The sequence below is a fragment of the Rissa tridactyla genome, chromosome 1 (genome assembly GCF_028500815.1).
Source record: "Rissa tridactyla isolate bRisTri1 chromosome 1, bRisTri1.patW.cur.20221130, whole genome shotgun sequence".
Classification (NCBI taxonomy): Eukaryota; Metazoa; Chordata; class Aves; order Charadriiformes; family Laridae; genus Rissa; species Rissa tridactyla.
The window spans coordinates 194,954,698-194,970,560 of record NC_071466.1 but is presented as its reverse complement, the minus strand read 5'-3'; the positions used below and the strand labels follow the sequence as shown (position 1 = coordinate 194,970,560).

General features: G+C 38.5%; 1 protein-coding gene across 2 annotated transcripts in view; it reads left to right on the top strand.

The window, feature by feature from the left end:
• The window catches only part of WASL (WASP like actin nucleation promoting factor), a 51,072-nt gene that overhangs the window by 13,090 nt on the left and 22,119 nt on the right, over positions 1-15,863 (top strand). For both annotated transcript variants that reach the window (XM_054216820.1, XM_054216830.1), the window contains exons 2-3: positions 14,354-14,488; positions 15,603-15,689. In XM_054216820.1, coding sequence (XP_054072795.1) covers positions 14,354-14,488; positions 15,603-15,689 — 222 coding nt within the window. The remainder of the gene's footprint in view (positions 1-14,353; positions 14,489-15,602; positions 15,690-15,863) is intronic.

Here is a 15,863-nt window from a genome sequence, read left to right as displayed (position 1 = left end):
CATCTTCTGTAAGTAGTCCGTGTGCCCAAGAGTGGATTCTGGACTACCAAGAAATGAAGCTTTATTTTCTTTTTTCCCCTCAGGCTTGCTCAAGGTCTATCTGTGTTACTGGCACACCCCCATCACCATCTTCCTGTAGGTCTGTAGCACAGTGTTGAGGTTTCTGGCAGAGTTTAATTCCTAGATCTTTTGAGGATCCAGTTATACAGACTTTAACCTGATGTTCATAAAATTCACCATGCTGAACCTCTGGCATTGCTATTATGTTGGTCCCACTCCTGTGATTATTTCTTCCAGGAGATTGGAAGAGATATATATTTATATACTCATATAAAGTCTTTTGAGTAGGGTGTCACTTTTCTTGAACTCTATCTTAACTGGGTAATTGGCTTGTTTTCTCCAAGCTATATACTCCTGGGACTGATATTATCTTTCATATATTCAACACGGAGAGTTTTCTGTTTCTGCGCTAAGGTTGAAGCTGTTCAGGTGCTCAGAGCAACTGGTGTAGTTAGTTGATCACAAAGGAAGGGAATATCCACACAAAAACTGGAAACTCAGTGTCCGCTTTGGCACGGGATACCTTCTTTCAGTCATTGGCGTTTATGTTGTATCAGCACCTTTATGGAGGAATATCTCATTTACAAAGGTGTTACACACCTGAAAAAATTAATTACTGTGTCATTAATAACTTTTTTTCTGTTTAATGCTTACAGCCAGTATTAATGAACGTTTTTATTCTGTTAATGGGGTGTAATTAACACACAATGACACACCTGTCATAAAAGCACTGTAACTTACCATTGCGTAAGTGGAGGTTTTCAGAGAAGTGACAAACACTTGAGCTGACTGTAAGGCTGTTTCCAGCTCTCCCAAGCAGCAGGAACCGGTGACACTGGGCATCTTTAGCCTCACTGTCTGCTCCAGAACAGACTCAGAGACTTGCAGAAAAGTAGTTCAGAAACTGAAACGTGTAACATTTCAAATCTGATGCTTGATTAGGTTAATGATACTGGCTCATTGGACTGATGGTGCAATACAGATTGATTGTTTTCAGTATTTCATTTTCACTGGGATCAAAAGTAAAGCTATCCTAAGATCTTTTTCATTAAAGTTATTATTCTGGCTCAACTTGCTGTATTTCTTTAATTCTGACAAACTCACCAAAAAGAGTAAAGGTCTGTTTCAGATCTAACATTTCTTCTAAATGTTCTTTAAAACAAACATTCTCTGTCCTAAGAATTTTTAAAATATCTTAAGCTACTGAGTTCATGTTAAAATTATATTGGTGTGACTTTGTGGATTCTAAACTCTTGTATTGATCTAATAAACATTGATTTTTTTTTTTATTGTAACCTTTGTTTCTCACATAACATTTAATGCTACTTCAGTACTGTTGTAATAGAGTGAAATAATTTTTATATTATCTGAAAATTCAGGCTGATACCTTCTTTTAACTTTTCATGTAACATATTTTTTTTTATTGTTGCTGAGCTATGTTCACACGTTATGAACAGGAACACAGCAGTACTGGAGAGCTAATTATCTTAATTTTTTTGTGGGGATGCTTTTGTTCTAACCCATCCAAACATTTGAATATTTAAGAATAAAAGATTGAGAATAATATCACTGCTTCTGTTCCTCAATTCTGCCTATGGTTGCTCATTAGAACTGGTGCGTGAAGTTGAACTACCAGCTCTGCACTAAAGGAAAAAATAAGTATTGTGTGATTTTAAACTGGAAGCTGGTGTCTGGAAATGGGCACCAGAGTGTTGAGTGCAGAGGAAAAATGCATCCTGCTGCTGCCCTCTTTCTACAGCACTTTTCTTGTATACATAAATACTTTATCATTAACTGTAAATATGTCGATTCTTTACAGTTTTTGCTGTTCTGGTTGTGCCCGGCAGAGTAGGCACCCTTGTGGAGAAGTGACATTCTGGCACCTTATGGAGTTACAGAGGAAGAATTTTGGCTTCGGGGAAGGAGCTTTCCCATTCAGCAGTTCTCTGGGCATTTATTTTTGGTAGTGGGTAGTAAGTTCAGAAGGAAAATTGTCAACTCCATTGTTAATATCTGAGTTTCAAAATTGTTCTTCATCTGAACTTTTTTTTTAAAGTCCTAGCTTGGCAGAGGTCAGTTGTATCCATTTCTTTTTTAACGTTGAAAATTGAGTATCGCGAATTCCCTTTCTTAAGCTTTTTTTCCCATCAAAAACTACACTTCTGTATTACCTTTGTAATAGATAATCCAAGGGGAAATCCAGAAACACAAATTATACAGGGGAGTTTGAGTAGAAAATGAGGGTTTGTAGTACCTGGCCTGAGAATTTAAACTCAAATCTTGAGCTGCAGAGCCCGTGCTACAGGCTATTGCTGAGGGCAATCTCTTAATGCAGTTTCTAAGAGGCATAAGTAGTAATGTCAAAAGCTAAACTAAAATATCTCTAGCGTCTTTCATTATGTCACCTTAATCCTTCATAAAAGAACCTATATATATATGGGATGATGATTGCCATTATTGAAGGGCCGTGTCAGAGCTGGAATATAGTGCGTAGTTTTCAAAACTACTTTCGTCAGGTGATTATCTTGTTCCTCTGCTATTGCCAACATCAGATTTAATTTTTTCTGGTATGTGGTCTCATGATTTTCTCAGTCCTTATGTACTAAGACTTCAGGGGTTTTTTGTTGCTCCGGTGTCACGGAAGAAACCCCTGAGAAATGCCAGATAGGTGGGAAATTACTTTTGTTTCATAAAAATAATTTTCCTTTTGCCATTAAGTTTTGAGTCATGTGCTCTTTATTCTTCCATCTTAAGGATCAAGTGTTAAATATGCTGTGTAAAAAGTGTGATGACGACTTCCAAAAGCATTAGTAAGTTTGTTACAAAGAGTTTACAGCTGTGGTTTGTCTAAAATGGAAGTAGGTGGCTTACCTTAAGCCTGAGATTTGCATAGAATTGGCCACATAAGACCGCCATTCTGTGACACTGCTTCCAAGCTACTAAGTTTGTTTGTGAGCGGGTGAATTTAAGTGGCTTCTGGCCTCCACAGACCATTGGTAAATGCAGTGCTTTGGACCTACGCAGAAGGAGCCGGTACAGGCAATGACAGTTGTAACTGTTTGCTGTGATAAATGTCACTTTACTAAAAGGGCATCCCTCATGGTAAAAGAATATCTCCATTTCCTTATCTAAAACGGTCAACAGTGACCAGGCTATCAAGTATTAGTCATAGAATACCAGGTTGGTAGGGACCTCAAGGGTCATCAGGTCCAACCTTTCTTGGCAAAAGCACGGTCTAGACAAGATGGCCCAGCACATTGTCCAGCTGAATCTTAAAAGTGTCCAATGTTGGGGAATCCACCACTTCCCTGGGGAGGTTATTGCAATGACTGATTGTTCTCACTGTGAAAAATTTTCCTCTTGTTTCCCCAGGAGTAACTCGAACCAATTACGCCGCATCTTTTCCATGTGACTCCTTGTGAAAAGGAAGCTTCCATTTTCTTTGTAGCCACCCTTTAAATACTGGAACATGGTGATACCTCCCTGCTCCATTTGGGGAGAAAACTAACACTAGAAATGTGGAAATAAAGTTGTCTTAACCTTTGCTAATAGCAGAGAAGATAATGTAGACACACACAACCCCCCAAAATAATGGATTTCAGTCTGTGGCAGCATAATGCTTTTTTTTTTTTGTCTTTATCTGTAGTTCTCAAGGCACTCTACAGAGTTAGAGGTCCATATCACCATATTACAGATGAGGAAACTGAGGCACAGGGAAGAAATAAATGCAAACATTATGCAACAGGCTGTTGCCAGAACTAAATGAAAAATAGTAGTCTCGCACACATTCAGCTGATGCTTTCACTATTAGGTACGTCTTCTACTCTGAAAGAGCTTTTAGCATTGTATCCCTGGAATGAGCTTTGAATACAGCCAGGGATCATATGACTACTACATCTTCATGCTATTTTTTCCTGTCAGTATATCTACTTTCTAAGACTTGTAACTGGGAATAACCTTTTTGATAGCAGATTCAGTTGTTGGTATAAAAAAAATAATCTTATGTACAGTTATGAGTTTCCTTATATTTCTGACTTGAATTATCGTAACTGTTCTGTTCAAAGCTGAACTGCTGAAGGAGGAACTAAAACCTGTTGTGGCACAGTAAAAGTGGTGGTGGTGGGGGGGGTTTGCATCTGTAAGTAACTTTATGTAAGTGGATTGAGTCTGCTTTACAGGACAGGACGCAAGTTGTATGCACAATTGCAAGACCAGTTGCTGGCTATTATTCAAAGAGGTTTTACTTTTAATAGCCTTTTCTCAAATTTTTTAATATTTTGAAGGGGTTTCTTTGTTTTATGTTGGCATGAAGTTGATGTTTTCTTACAGAAGAGATTTTTTTCTTTTAAAACAATGTAAGCTTTTTTATTTCAGTGTTCTCAAATTATCTGAAGTCAAAATTCCATATTATTTTCTTTCCTCAAGTGTAAAGATCATAAGAAAAGTTCACCTAAATGTTACCTCTACAAAGCAAATATTAATTTTTTTTTTATTTTTTTTAAAGCTGGACCTGGAAGTACCAGTAGGTGCTAAACAGCATTTTCAAGGGCTCATTAGTGGGTATTCCAGAGCTGGGATAATCGAGGAATTCCTGAGGCTTATGTTTCACAGACTTTTTTTAATCAATTTAACTGTGGTTCTGAAGACTTTTACTTGTGAACATGATGATACATGTAGCATTAAGTGGGTCTATAAAGAACTACAGTAGATCTATCTTAAAAAAACCCAACAAAACAAAAAAAAACCCAAACAACCAAAACCACCCAACACACAACTCTGTTTTGGTTTTTATGGAAGGTAAGGGTCTGAATTCTAATATATTCTCTCAAATCACTCTTGTATGTTCACAGTAGGTGTGAAGATCTGCTTATAAGAACCTGCATTAAATATAGAACTAGTGTGTAGCATCTGGAAAAATGTGTAGAAAATGGAATGGTTGGTGAAGGCTGAAGAAAGAGGACCATAGTGCATGAAGGCAATGGTTGCTGGTAGAAGAGAATGTTGAGTCAAAGCAGCTGGTTCCCCTTACAGCTGAATAGGCAGTGGAAGAGGACAAAAGAGATTCGAGCTCCAATTTTATCCCATGGGCTGCTCGAAACTCCTGATTCTTGCCTTGAATCTGTATGGCTTGAAATGTCAATCTGCAATTACTGTGCATGACCATGAAACATAGTTTTGAGAACCAGTTAATCTACATATCTGTACAGTGCTCTGTTTGTGTAAGGATCATCCTGGTCTTGGGAGTCTTAGTTAATTTAAAATGGCTCAAAATTAAAAGGTAGACTTTAACATTGCATCTAAAAATTCCCTGAGCTTTGAAAAGGAACAGTCTTACATGGCTTGATTTTGAGTGTCTTGGGAGGTTGGGGTGGGAGTGGGAACTGCAAGACACAGTATCATTCTTCTGTAGTGAGAATTTTTGCTCCGTTGCAGTAGGACAGTGGCAAATTTTTGGACGGCCTGTGCGCAGCACACTTTTATTTGTTCTGAGAGTTTCTTCATGTGTAATTTTAACAACAAAACCCAAATAACTGCGTTTTGTCATGTGTCTGCTGCTTTCTGGCCAGCCACGATTTCATCAGCGTTAAGCAGTGAGATGCAGCTGAGTAAGCTGCTAACGATGCTGTGCCGGACAACAGGAAGTGACAGCGTTCAGCCTGCTCGTCATTGAAAACCCCAGGTTGTCTATGTCATCTGGTAATTGATCTGCTAAGCTGAGATAGACCGGCTTGCAGTACTGTAATCTGGAGAGTGCTTGTGGTTATGGTTATGTCATATCTCTGTCAGGCTGAAGTTTCGCATGTGTTGTCTGAGCTGAGGTTGTAGGATTTAAAAATATCTTCATTCTGCGTCTGATAAAAACATGTCTCTCTTAATTAATCATGCGCTGTTTGATTTGGTTTTATATGCTATGCTGTTTACCCACATCTTAATTGTTGGTCTTGTGTGATCCATAGTTGAGCAACAAGTGTTTGAAAAGGAGTGGGTCAGCTCTAGCTGAACTGGGGTGTTCTGGGAGGTACTGGAAATGTAAATGAACTTGTATCTGAAGACACTTAGAAAAAATGTGAGCTGTCTGTAAGTGCCTGACCAAGGATTAGGAGTGAAGGATCGCTTTGCTAGACAACTGCAGACTTAAGTCTGGACAAGCACTTTTATAGTTCAGTTTTGTTAAACAAGCAGTCCCTTGTTTCATCCCTCTTTTCTTGTAACATCACTTAGTGATTGCTGCTACCTTCTCCACATCAGTAAAACATCTTCAGTGAGGATATTGAAGCTGACTGAAGCTGAACAAGGCAGGGAATCTGTTCTTGGGTATTAACGTTTTTTGGTTTTTTTTAAAAATGGGTTTTGGTCTCTTGATCTCTTAAATGTCTCGGGCTATGATGTGTTGTGTAGAACTGTCTTTTACCTTAGATTTAAGATCTTTCTGTTTCAGAAATGATAGGAAATACGCAAAGTGGCTTTTTGACATTTCAGAAAAACCTCCTCTCTTCTTTCTCCCTTCAAATAAGAAAAAGGCAACATCTCTTATGCAGTGGCTTTATTTTTAGCATAGCTTAACTTTGTGTATAGGTGGAAAAAATATTAATGTCTTAGCATCTATGCATAGTGCATTTTTAAATTAGTGGGTGGTCACAGGAAATTAAAAAATGAAAAGCAATATTTGAGCTTAAAATTGAACGCTGTTGGTGATTATGGCAAATAATTTCACAGGCAGTAGAACTGGTGAGGCCTCAGTGTCTTCAGTTGAGTAATTTTTCAGCTTGCACCAAATAAAGCTTTTCTCATGTGATTGGGTATTTACAAAAAGATCTCTTATGTCAGTTCTGTCAAATAATGTGAAATCTTGCTTTAGTTTTCCTGTCTGTGGAGCAGTCAGTCTGTCCTCTGAAAATAGTGTCCTGTAAATGGCATTAAAATCAGAAGATTGTTTCCAGCTGCTTAACTTGTTGAAATCTGCCAGCAAACTTCTGAAGTTCTGTATTTCTTCTTTCTATGGGAAACTAGTTTAAAATCCTCTCCTGTAGCATCTGAAGGTGACTTTTTTTTGCAATACACAATTATCTTTAAAGGTAAGGTCATTAGTAATTTGTTAAATATGTCTTTAACAGCTGTAATAGCTTTAAAAATTGAAATAAATACAGTTTACCCAAATTGCAAATAAAGAAGTATCCAAATCCCCAGTGAACAAACACTGTCACATGTTGGATTTATTTGTGAAGATTTTAGAGGCAACCTAGTGCAAAGACATAAATTATAAGCCAGTCTGAGAATTGCAAAACGTAGCTTCCTAAAATCCAATTTCATAGTAAAAATAGTCCTTGAAAAGTATTTTTATCTACAGAAACGTATGTGTACTATCAAGACAGTATCATCACATTTTTTTTATTTTTTTTTTTTTACAAGATGCAGTGACCATAAATAGCCTGATCCACTGTTCTTGAGGGGGAAAAGGCTAAAAAGACAGTTGGATGCATCCATTGTACTTATTTTTCTGTCATCTGGGGCCATGATCCTTGTAGTCCTTCAGACGAAGGTGTCAGGAGGAAGCAAAAGCAGTCTGCCTTTAGTGTCGCAAGTCTTTTCTCCTTGTGCTGTTTGTTCCTATCTCCATCCTTTCCCATCTAAAACTGCAAAAGTAATTACAAGTTGACACTTGTGAATGCTTATCGAGACCTTTAAAACTTGGTGAAAGTGTTCATATTTCTTGCTGTTATGCCCGAATTGCAGCTAAACCATCATACTAGACACCCATGCTAAAGAAGGTTGGATTACCCACTATCCAGGGCTAATATATATTGTAGTATTCTGAACCTGATTAAACTCAAGTTTTCGAAGTTTCTGTAAAAGCACTAGGAAATATTTTTGTCTACTCTAGCAAATGCCTCTGCTACTTATACTGTGGGAATTGTTAGGGAAGTATACTTGCATGTTGTTTATGTGCCCTAATTGGTTGGGGATCATCTGAATAGTGGCAGGCTTATTCAGTTAAAAACACGGTTGGAGGAGATTGCAGTGTGTGCCTTCTGTAGGATTGCATGGTGATGAGAACATTCACCCTAGAAGTGGGTTATCAGCTTTTCCTAGCAGGAAGGGAACACGCTGTTCCCACATGGCAGGAGACATCCTCAGTGCCAAGAAAATAGCTACGTTTTCTCTTGAAATGGGACCTCTTGTGCAGAAGGGAAACCAAACCACCAGAAGGAGCGAGCAGAGCTTGGTTGTGTAGGCCACCAAAGGCCTTCCCATGAGAAGGTGAGGAGGTTCCAGGGCCTGGTCTCTGCAGCAGGTTTTGTTTATGTTTCTGTATTAAGAGTGATGAGAGAAAATGCATAGCTGGGTCGAGCACCGCAGAAACGTTTTTGGAAGCTACGTATATTTATGACACTGAAGATAAGGTAATTGCAGAACAACATGAAGGTATTGTCAGTCTAACTCTGTTTTTGCTTGCTTTGAATAACAAGAATTTATTAAAGTATCGACATCTAATGTGTAATTGCTTAAGCATAAGCTTTTTTGAAATAAACTAAGATTTCAAGCAATATTTCTGCTTGATTGGTTAGTGTTACGCTTTGGATTGTTTTTCTGCAGAATGCTCATAATCTAGAGAAAGAAATGTCAACCACTGAGTTCTGTCTAATTGCCTAATTTTCTGTAGATTAGTCTTGATGTTTTATAGAGTTAGCTACCCTGCATTCTCACTTCCGCTTTTTTCTTATTCATGAGTCTTAATGAGTTTCTATATCTTCCATGACTCAGATAATGCTAGGCTATTAGAGATTGCCTTGGTGCTGAAGCTTCCTGTCCTCGCTGTGGTCAAGATCAGAGTTGCACCTCACTAAGCGTTTTCCACAGTGAAGTGGTACTTGACGTCACCACGTCTCTGTTCCTGAACCCTGCTGTCTGAGGAAGATTATTACTTACTGCGGTTTCAGTGTCAGTGAATGGCAACAGCCCTTTATTCTTGAACAGCCACCCCTAGAAGCACACTGCAGGCTGTTGTCTTGGTCTTGTGTCAAAGAAGAAATGAGTGACCCAGGAGCACCCAGCATCACCTGGTCAAGCTTCAGCATGTTGGTTTAGATGTAATGAGAATTGCCACCATAGTAGGTCTTAAAGAATGCCCGCCACAGGTACCTTCTCACCATCTGTACTATTGATCAGGAAAAATTTTCCAGATACCTACTTTAAGGAAAATATAATAAAAATATTGATTTCTATTCTTACAGGGTTTGGATTACACACAGCTATTCACCATAGCTTTTTTTCCCCACAGAAATCCTCAAGTAGCTAATTGTGTTCACAGTGACTTTCAGGCTGAAAGTCTTCAGACTGACTTCATGAAGAAGCCACTGGCATTGTATTGGCATGGGGTTTTTTTCCCAAGAGGTTACTCTGCTTGGAAACAACTGCTGCTGCTTGTATTTCTACATTACAGGGCAAGGTCTTTTTTTCCCCCGTCTTATTTTTAAGATACTTCCAGGGACTGGGAAGGAAACCTAAGAAAAGCAAGTCTGTTATGTGGGATTAAATTACATACATATGCAGGGGTCTGCACCTTTATTGGAAAAACTGACTCTTAAAATTGGAAAAAGATTGAAAGTCGCTGCTGGTGTGTCTTCAGTAGTACTGTCAGCATGTAACAGTGCTGAACCATTAGGAGAATACATTAAACTTAGTTACATTTTTACAAGCACTGAAATGGGAGTGATTAGCACTGGAACAGGTTTCCCAGGCGTGATTTGTAGCCTTTAAACTTAACTGGACAGGACCTTGAGCAACTGGAACTCTAGGCTTTTAATTACCCTTGCTGTGAGCAGGAGGTTGGACTGTAAGACGTAAAGAGCTCACATCAAACCAAAGTTATTTTATGAGTCCTTGATCTTTGCACCACGAGCAGTTGTCAGATGCATGTGAACATGACAAAATCCATCCCGTTGGGTCTTGAACTGCATTCTGCTCTGGTGTCTACTGACATGGCTGAACATCCTCTTACAGCCTTAGTCTTGCTGCTGCTCTTTGTTGTGACTTTTGGCCCGCTATGTTTTAATGTCTGTAGTCTCCTGTAATTTCTTAGCTTTTTACAATCCATGTCAACCGTAAGCAATCTAGTGCGATGGCTCTTTGTTGTAATGAGATGTGCCACTGTCTGTGTTGGCTTGCTTTACTGTTTCTGAGAAACACTGAGTTACAGCAAGTCATTAACTTGACAGGCTACTGCAGCAAATGTTCACACCAGAAGCTGATCAAAGTACACAGCTATCTGCTGCGCGGTTGGAAACTATCAGTGGCTGCTGTGATCACATTCTACAAACGTGCGATGACTAGTTGTGGCTACCTTTTGCAGGCAGAAGGTGTTTTCAGGAGCCTTTTGTTGCTACCACATATCCTGCAGTACGTGTGTCCAAGGATGAGACCAGCTCTGCCAGTGAGGCAGCCAGCGTACAGCTGACAAGACCAGACTTACTGCTTCATAGCTCATCTGTTTGAGGGGTGTGACAAGTCCCTGGAATCAATGGCATGTCCTGCAGCTCGAGGCTGACTTTGGAAAAAATAAAGGGAACTGAGGGGGTTGGAGGCTCATCTCCATGGCCCATCAGTAATTGGTGGGCTACCTTGTTTCTTTCCCCTGTGCACCTTTTCCAAATATATAGGTATATAAAAAGGACAAGGTCCTCAGCAAAATTGTTCAGCAAAGCAGTAGTGCCAACCTCAAAATCCTTCTCCTGAAAATGCAGTAATAACTTTAGGTATTAAGTAACAAATCAACTTACTATATCACAGATAATACATTAATTACATTGAGTATTTAATGGCAGTTCTGTCAATTCTGTCTGTGAAATCAGTGATGTGACCTCTTGTGAAGAAATATTTACATATAGTTTTAAAGAACCCATACTTTTAAATGCAACATTCTCTTCAAGAATGCTGTGAGAAACTGAGCTGGGTCTATCAATTGGCTTCAAAACAGACAAAATGAATGCTTATTCAGAAAATGCAGTAGAATACTCACATTACGATATTTGTGTAAATGTTCTCAGATGCTGCAATTTCGCAATTAAAGTTGAATTTATTTTTTTAATTGAATTTACGTTGCTAGTATTCATAATGAATAGCAGTAGATGAAGTTTATGATTCATATATTTTCACAGCTTCTAGATTTTGCAGATAAGTTTGTAAGTTTCCAAAGGCTGTGGATGATTAAATATTTTTGCCACTGTCTTCCAGAAACTGAATAGCATAAAGCATGGCAACACTGTTTTGCACGATGAAAACAGTGGCTGAAGTAAAACGAGTTGGATTTTATTATCCTTGTCCCTCCAGAAATACACCTTGTATTTTTTCCTGTATTGTCCCTCTAATAAAAAATGATAGTGGTGTAACAGTGGAATTTGTAATTATATGTTCTAACATGTGAAAACCTCATGGCAGTCTGTCAACACGAGGAATTTGCACAATGCTAATGAGTAAGTTAAAGTGTAATTGAACTTAAAACTTGGTAGGCCTCAAAACAACACCTACTTTAGACTCAGTGAAATTGTTCTCTAACTTGTAAATTAAGCTCTGCTTATAGGGTATCCAAGTGTACATTAAATCTATTATGATTATGCAGAATGAGGACACACTCTTTTTGTGTAATATTCTTCTGCCTACTCATGGGGTAGGTGCTGGATCAAGGTTTTATATGCAACTGTTGTCGAGTTACGACAGTTACTGGTTTACCCAGGTAATCCAATTGGTGCTTTTGCTGCTAGATACGATAGGAAGCGACATGTGGGGAACCCTCTCTTGATACAGATCCCTGTCTTCTATGGCTTGAATTTAAGTTGCTTAACTCCTGCCAAGACCCCCCCATTTGTGTGGGTAGTCCTGTTGGGGGAAGGTTAGTGGAGCTGGACTTGTTTTGGAAGGCTGAGACGGCTTCTTGCACAGACAGTGGGATGATTGCTGTGGTTGAATGTGATGTCTTCGTTTCAACTGTAGAGTGACCCACCTGTGCTCCTTTTTGTTGTCTTGTGTCTACATGATTATCAGTTCGACAATGAGATGATATTGGAGAAATGAGAGAAAAAGCTGTTAGCAGAAGTTTTGAACGTAATCTGGCCAGCTGTGCTCAGAATTATGTCCTTGCCTGTTGCAACATAAGGGGTAAAATGGCATCTCTTATGCCTGTAACTTAATGTCAGCTGTATTGTTGTGGTAGTATGGCTAATTCAAGAGTCACTTTTTACTCATCTGACAAGTCCAGTTATGATTAAATTATTCATATTGCTCTGTAGGTTATAGGGAGATAAGTTTTATTCTAACTTAGCTGTAGAGCATTTGAGGAGGCAACTGCCAACCTTTCTCTTCATCAGTCGGTCATGCTTTGACTTTTTCTGTAGGCTAGCAGAAAGATTAGTAGTCAGTCTGACAACTTCGTTCCTCCTTGCAACCACCTCTTCCGGAATTATATCTTGACTTGTGAAAGTTACATCACAGTTCTTGGGCAAAGGTTATAAACTTCCCCAAGGAGTAGCTGTCAGTCTTGACTATATTACTTTGACTCTATTTTAACAAAATTGGAAAGTGTTTTGATAAAAAAAAATACTATGAAACTTAGGTTATTCTTTTGGTTATTTTAAACCAGTTGAAAAGTATGACATGGGTGATAGAGATATGTAGTAGATAATCTTATAATATGACAAGATATGCCTGCATTCAGGATGTCAGCTGTTTTGGCCAGTAGTTGGTGTTGATGAAGGCAAAGTAATGCTTGTAGAGCGGGTGGGGAAGACCTCATAAGGAGCCCATTACTCAGAATAGATATGATCCCTCTTGCAACTGTAACAGATCTATCAAAATATCTGCTTAGTGTTCCATATTGAAAAAGGAAATAAAGCACTTGAACTTACAGAGAGAGAAATAGAGAACAAAACAGAGAACAGTGTGATTGTGACCCTGTGTTCAAAAGGCTAACAAACTGGATTCATGCGGAATCTCATCCCTGATCCAAGAAGGATGTAGTAGGACTAAGTAAGATCATGTGAGAGTGACAAGGCTAATTTAAGTGTAGAATGATTTTTTTTATTTTTTCTTGGTACAAGAATGACTTAAAACTTACCATTTCCTAAACAGTTGGGAACTTACAGGGTGAAGAAGTGTGACGAATATCTATAAAAGCATGTACAGCATGGAAAGCCAACTATGAAGCCATTAACACCGTCTCCTAGTGTAAGAACAAGGAGGGACACTCAACTGATACTAGCAGGTGGCAAACTTTTAGGTAAAAGTAGCTAACTATTCACACGGTACATAAGTGAACTGAGAAGTACAATCCTGCCTGGTGTTGTGATGCCCAGAAGTTCACAAGGGTCTGAAGAGCGATTAGATAAATTCACAAAGGAAAAAACCAACGTGTGCTGTAAAACGCGTATGGTGGTTCATGGGAGCTTTGAGGTCCATCCTGCTAGTCGCTGGGGGTATACTCCTGTAGTGTAATGGTGTACTCTTGTATTCTTACCTAGGCATCTGGTGCTGTTGGAGAGTAGATGGTGGGCTAGATGGGTCTGTCCCATTACAGAGCCTTTAAGCTTTATGTCCTTATGACTTGGCTGCTAAATAAATATTGTTCAAACGCTCCAGTTTTCATTCACTCGTCGGACTCTTAAGGTAGGACATGTGTATACTAGAAAATGTGCTGAGGAACATTCCTAATGACTGAAGCAGTCTGGTGTGGAATAATCTTTATCTCTTACTAAAATCTCTCAGTTTGAAAACCGGACGATTTCAAGTTGCCAACTGGGAAGGAGCCTAGCTCATGTGAATGCTCAAACCATGCCCAAGAATTTGAGGAGTTTGCTAGTTGGCATGGGTTAAAATCATGCCAGAGACCATTTGAACAATTAAGCAATGTAAACAGTTGCGTTCGAGTACCCGAGAGTGTTTCCAGGCGCTGTGTAATTTACAGTTCTAGATTGAGTATTGTATTTCTATCCAGTTTGAATTACTGAACAGACAGAAATTTAGTTGCACAGTGGGGCTTCTCTGTTACTGCCATAGTTACTGGTCTGCCAGTAACAAGAAAAAAAAGTTCATTGTTCTTAAGCTGTCTAAATCTTGCATAGAAATGACAATCTAAAGCATAAAAGTGATTTGGGGTCATTTGAACTTTACTATGTTACCACCTGGGAAATCATCAAAGTTGCTGCTTGGAACAAGGAACAAAATTAAGAGATGCTTTGATAAAAGATGAAATGTAGAATTTATGATTTTTAACTTGAAAATAATAGCTACCTTTTCTTTTTAGACGATGTCTTCAGCAGTTGTTCAAATATATGCAGCAGATCGCAATGCCATGTGGTCAAAGAAATGCTGTGGTGTAGCTTGCCTTGTAAAGGACAATCCGCAGAGGTCATATTTTATCAGAATATTTGACATTAAGGTAAGCATCTTTTTTTCTTTTTCAGGCTCTTCAAGCTTGGTTGTATTCATTCTGCATTTTGAATTGGATGAGTGTAGGGTGTCGTAGCTACAAACTCATAGAAATTCTCAAGTAAATGGTTGCGCTTTAAGCGGTGCAGTTACAGTGCTTATTAATAGGCAAGTGCAACTTTCTTAGGTATTCCAAATTGAAATTATTTCATAGATGTCAACTTTTATGGATGAAATAAATACCAGATACCATTTTCTTACAGCTCACAGAAGCTGTCATGTATGGATCTGATTAGTCAAACTAGTGAAAGTTAACACTTCTGTACAGGTGGCAACAATCTTTTTGTTTAGTGTGTTGGTGCATGTGAAAACTGCAGGACAAACAAGTGGGGCTTTTTCCCCCTCCACAATATGTACATTCATACTGAAGATCTTTGTCCTGGTGTATTATTTCACTCAAGACAGTGGGAACTAAGAGATGAAGTGTCCAAGATGTGTTTTCATAACAAAAATGATACTGAGAAGCATAAGTCCTACTGACTTTGCTGAGACATTGGAAAGCTTCCCATTATCTCTACAGCTAGGAACAGCTTGTTATCTGTCAGCATTCAGTGCCTGAAGTCTCTCTGATTTGTTCAGGATTGCCATTTGGCGCTTGCATTTGACTTTGTGATTTGGTCACTTGACTATTAGACTTAGTGAGAAACCTGTTCCTTGGGTGCTGAACTGTAATGCTGTTTAAATATATAAAACTTTCTAAAAAGGTGAGTTTTTTGTTCCCTTTAAGTTAACTGTTTTCAAGTCAAGCCTGACATAATACCATGAAACTGGAAGTCTCCTTTATTGCTATTGCTGTTATCACTGTATTCCTATCACTGGTCACTATTACTGCTCCCAGCATCACTATTGCAGGATTGTAGAACTTGAAAGATGCAATAGTCTTCCACAGCTCTACCGCAAGTTCCAGTATATTTTGATTTTGATTGAGCTCATTCATTGGATTAATAGCAAGGCAGATGTTTAACACCATGCAGTTTCCAACTCTTAATAGGTTCTATTGTGAAAGAAGTTAAACTCTGCAATTCATCTAAGTTTTTAAAAATACTTTTTTTTCTTCTTTTCAGGATGGGAAATTATTGTGGGAGCAGGAGCTGTACAATAACTTTGTATATAATAGTCCTAGAGGATATTTTCATACCTTTGCTGGAGATGTGAGTCTCAACGTCTTTGAATATCTATTTTAAAATGCCTTTTATTTGAACAGTAGCTGCTTTTACTATAACTGAGGTTTTTATTTCATTCTGTAAATTATTTATAAAAGTACAATATTATCTGTGTTCCTTGAAGCTTTTTAAGCTTATTATAAAAGGATGTTTTAAATCTCA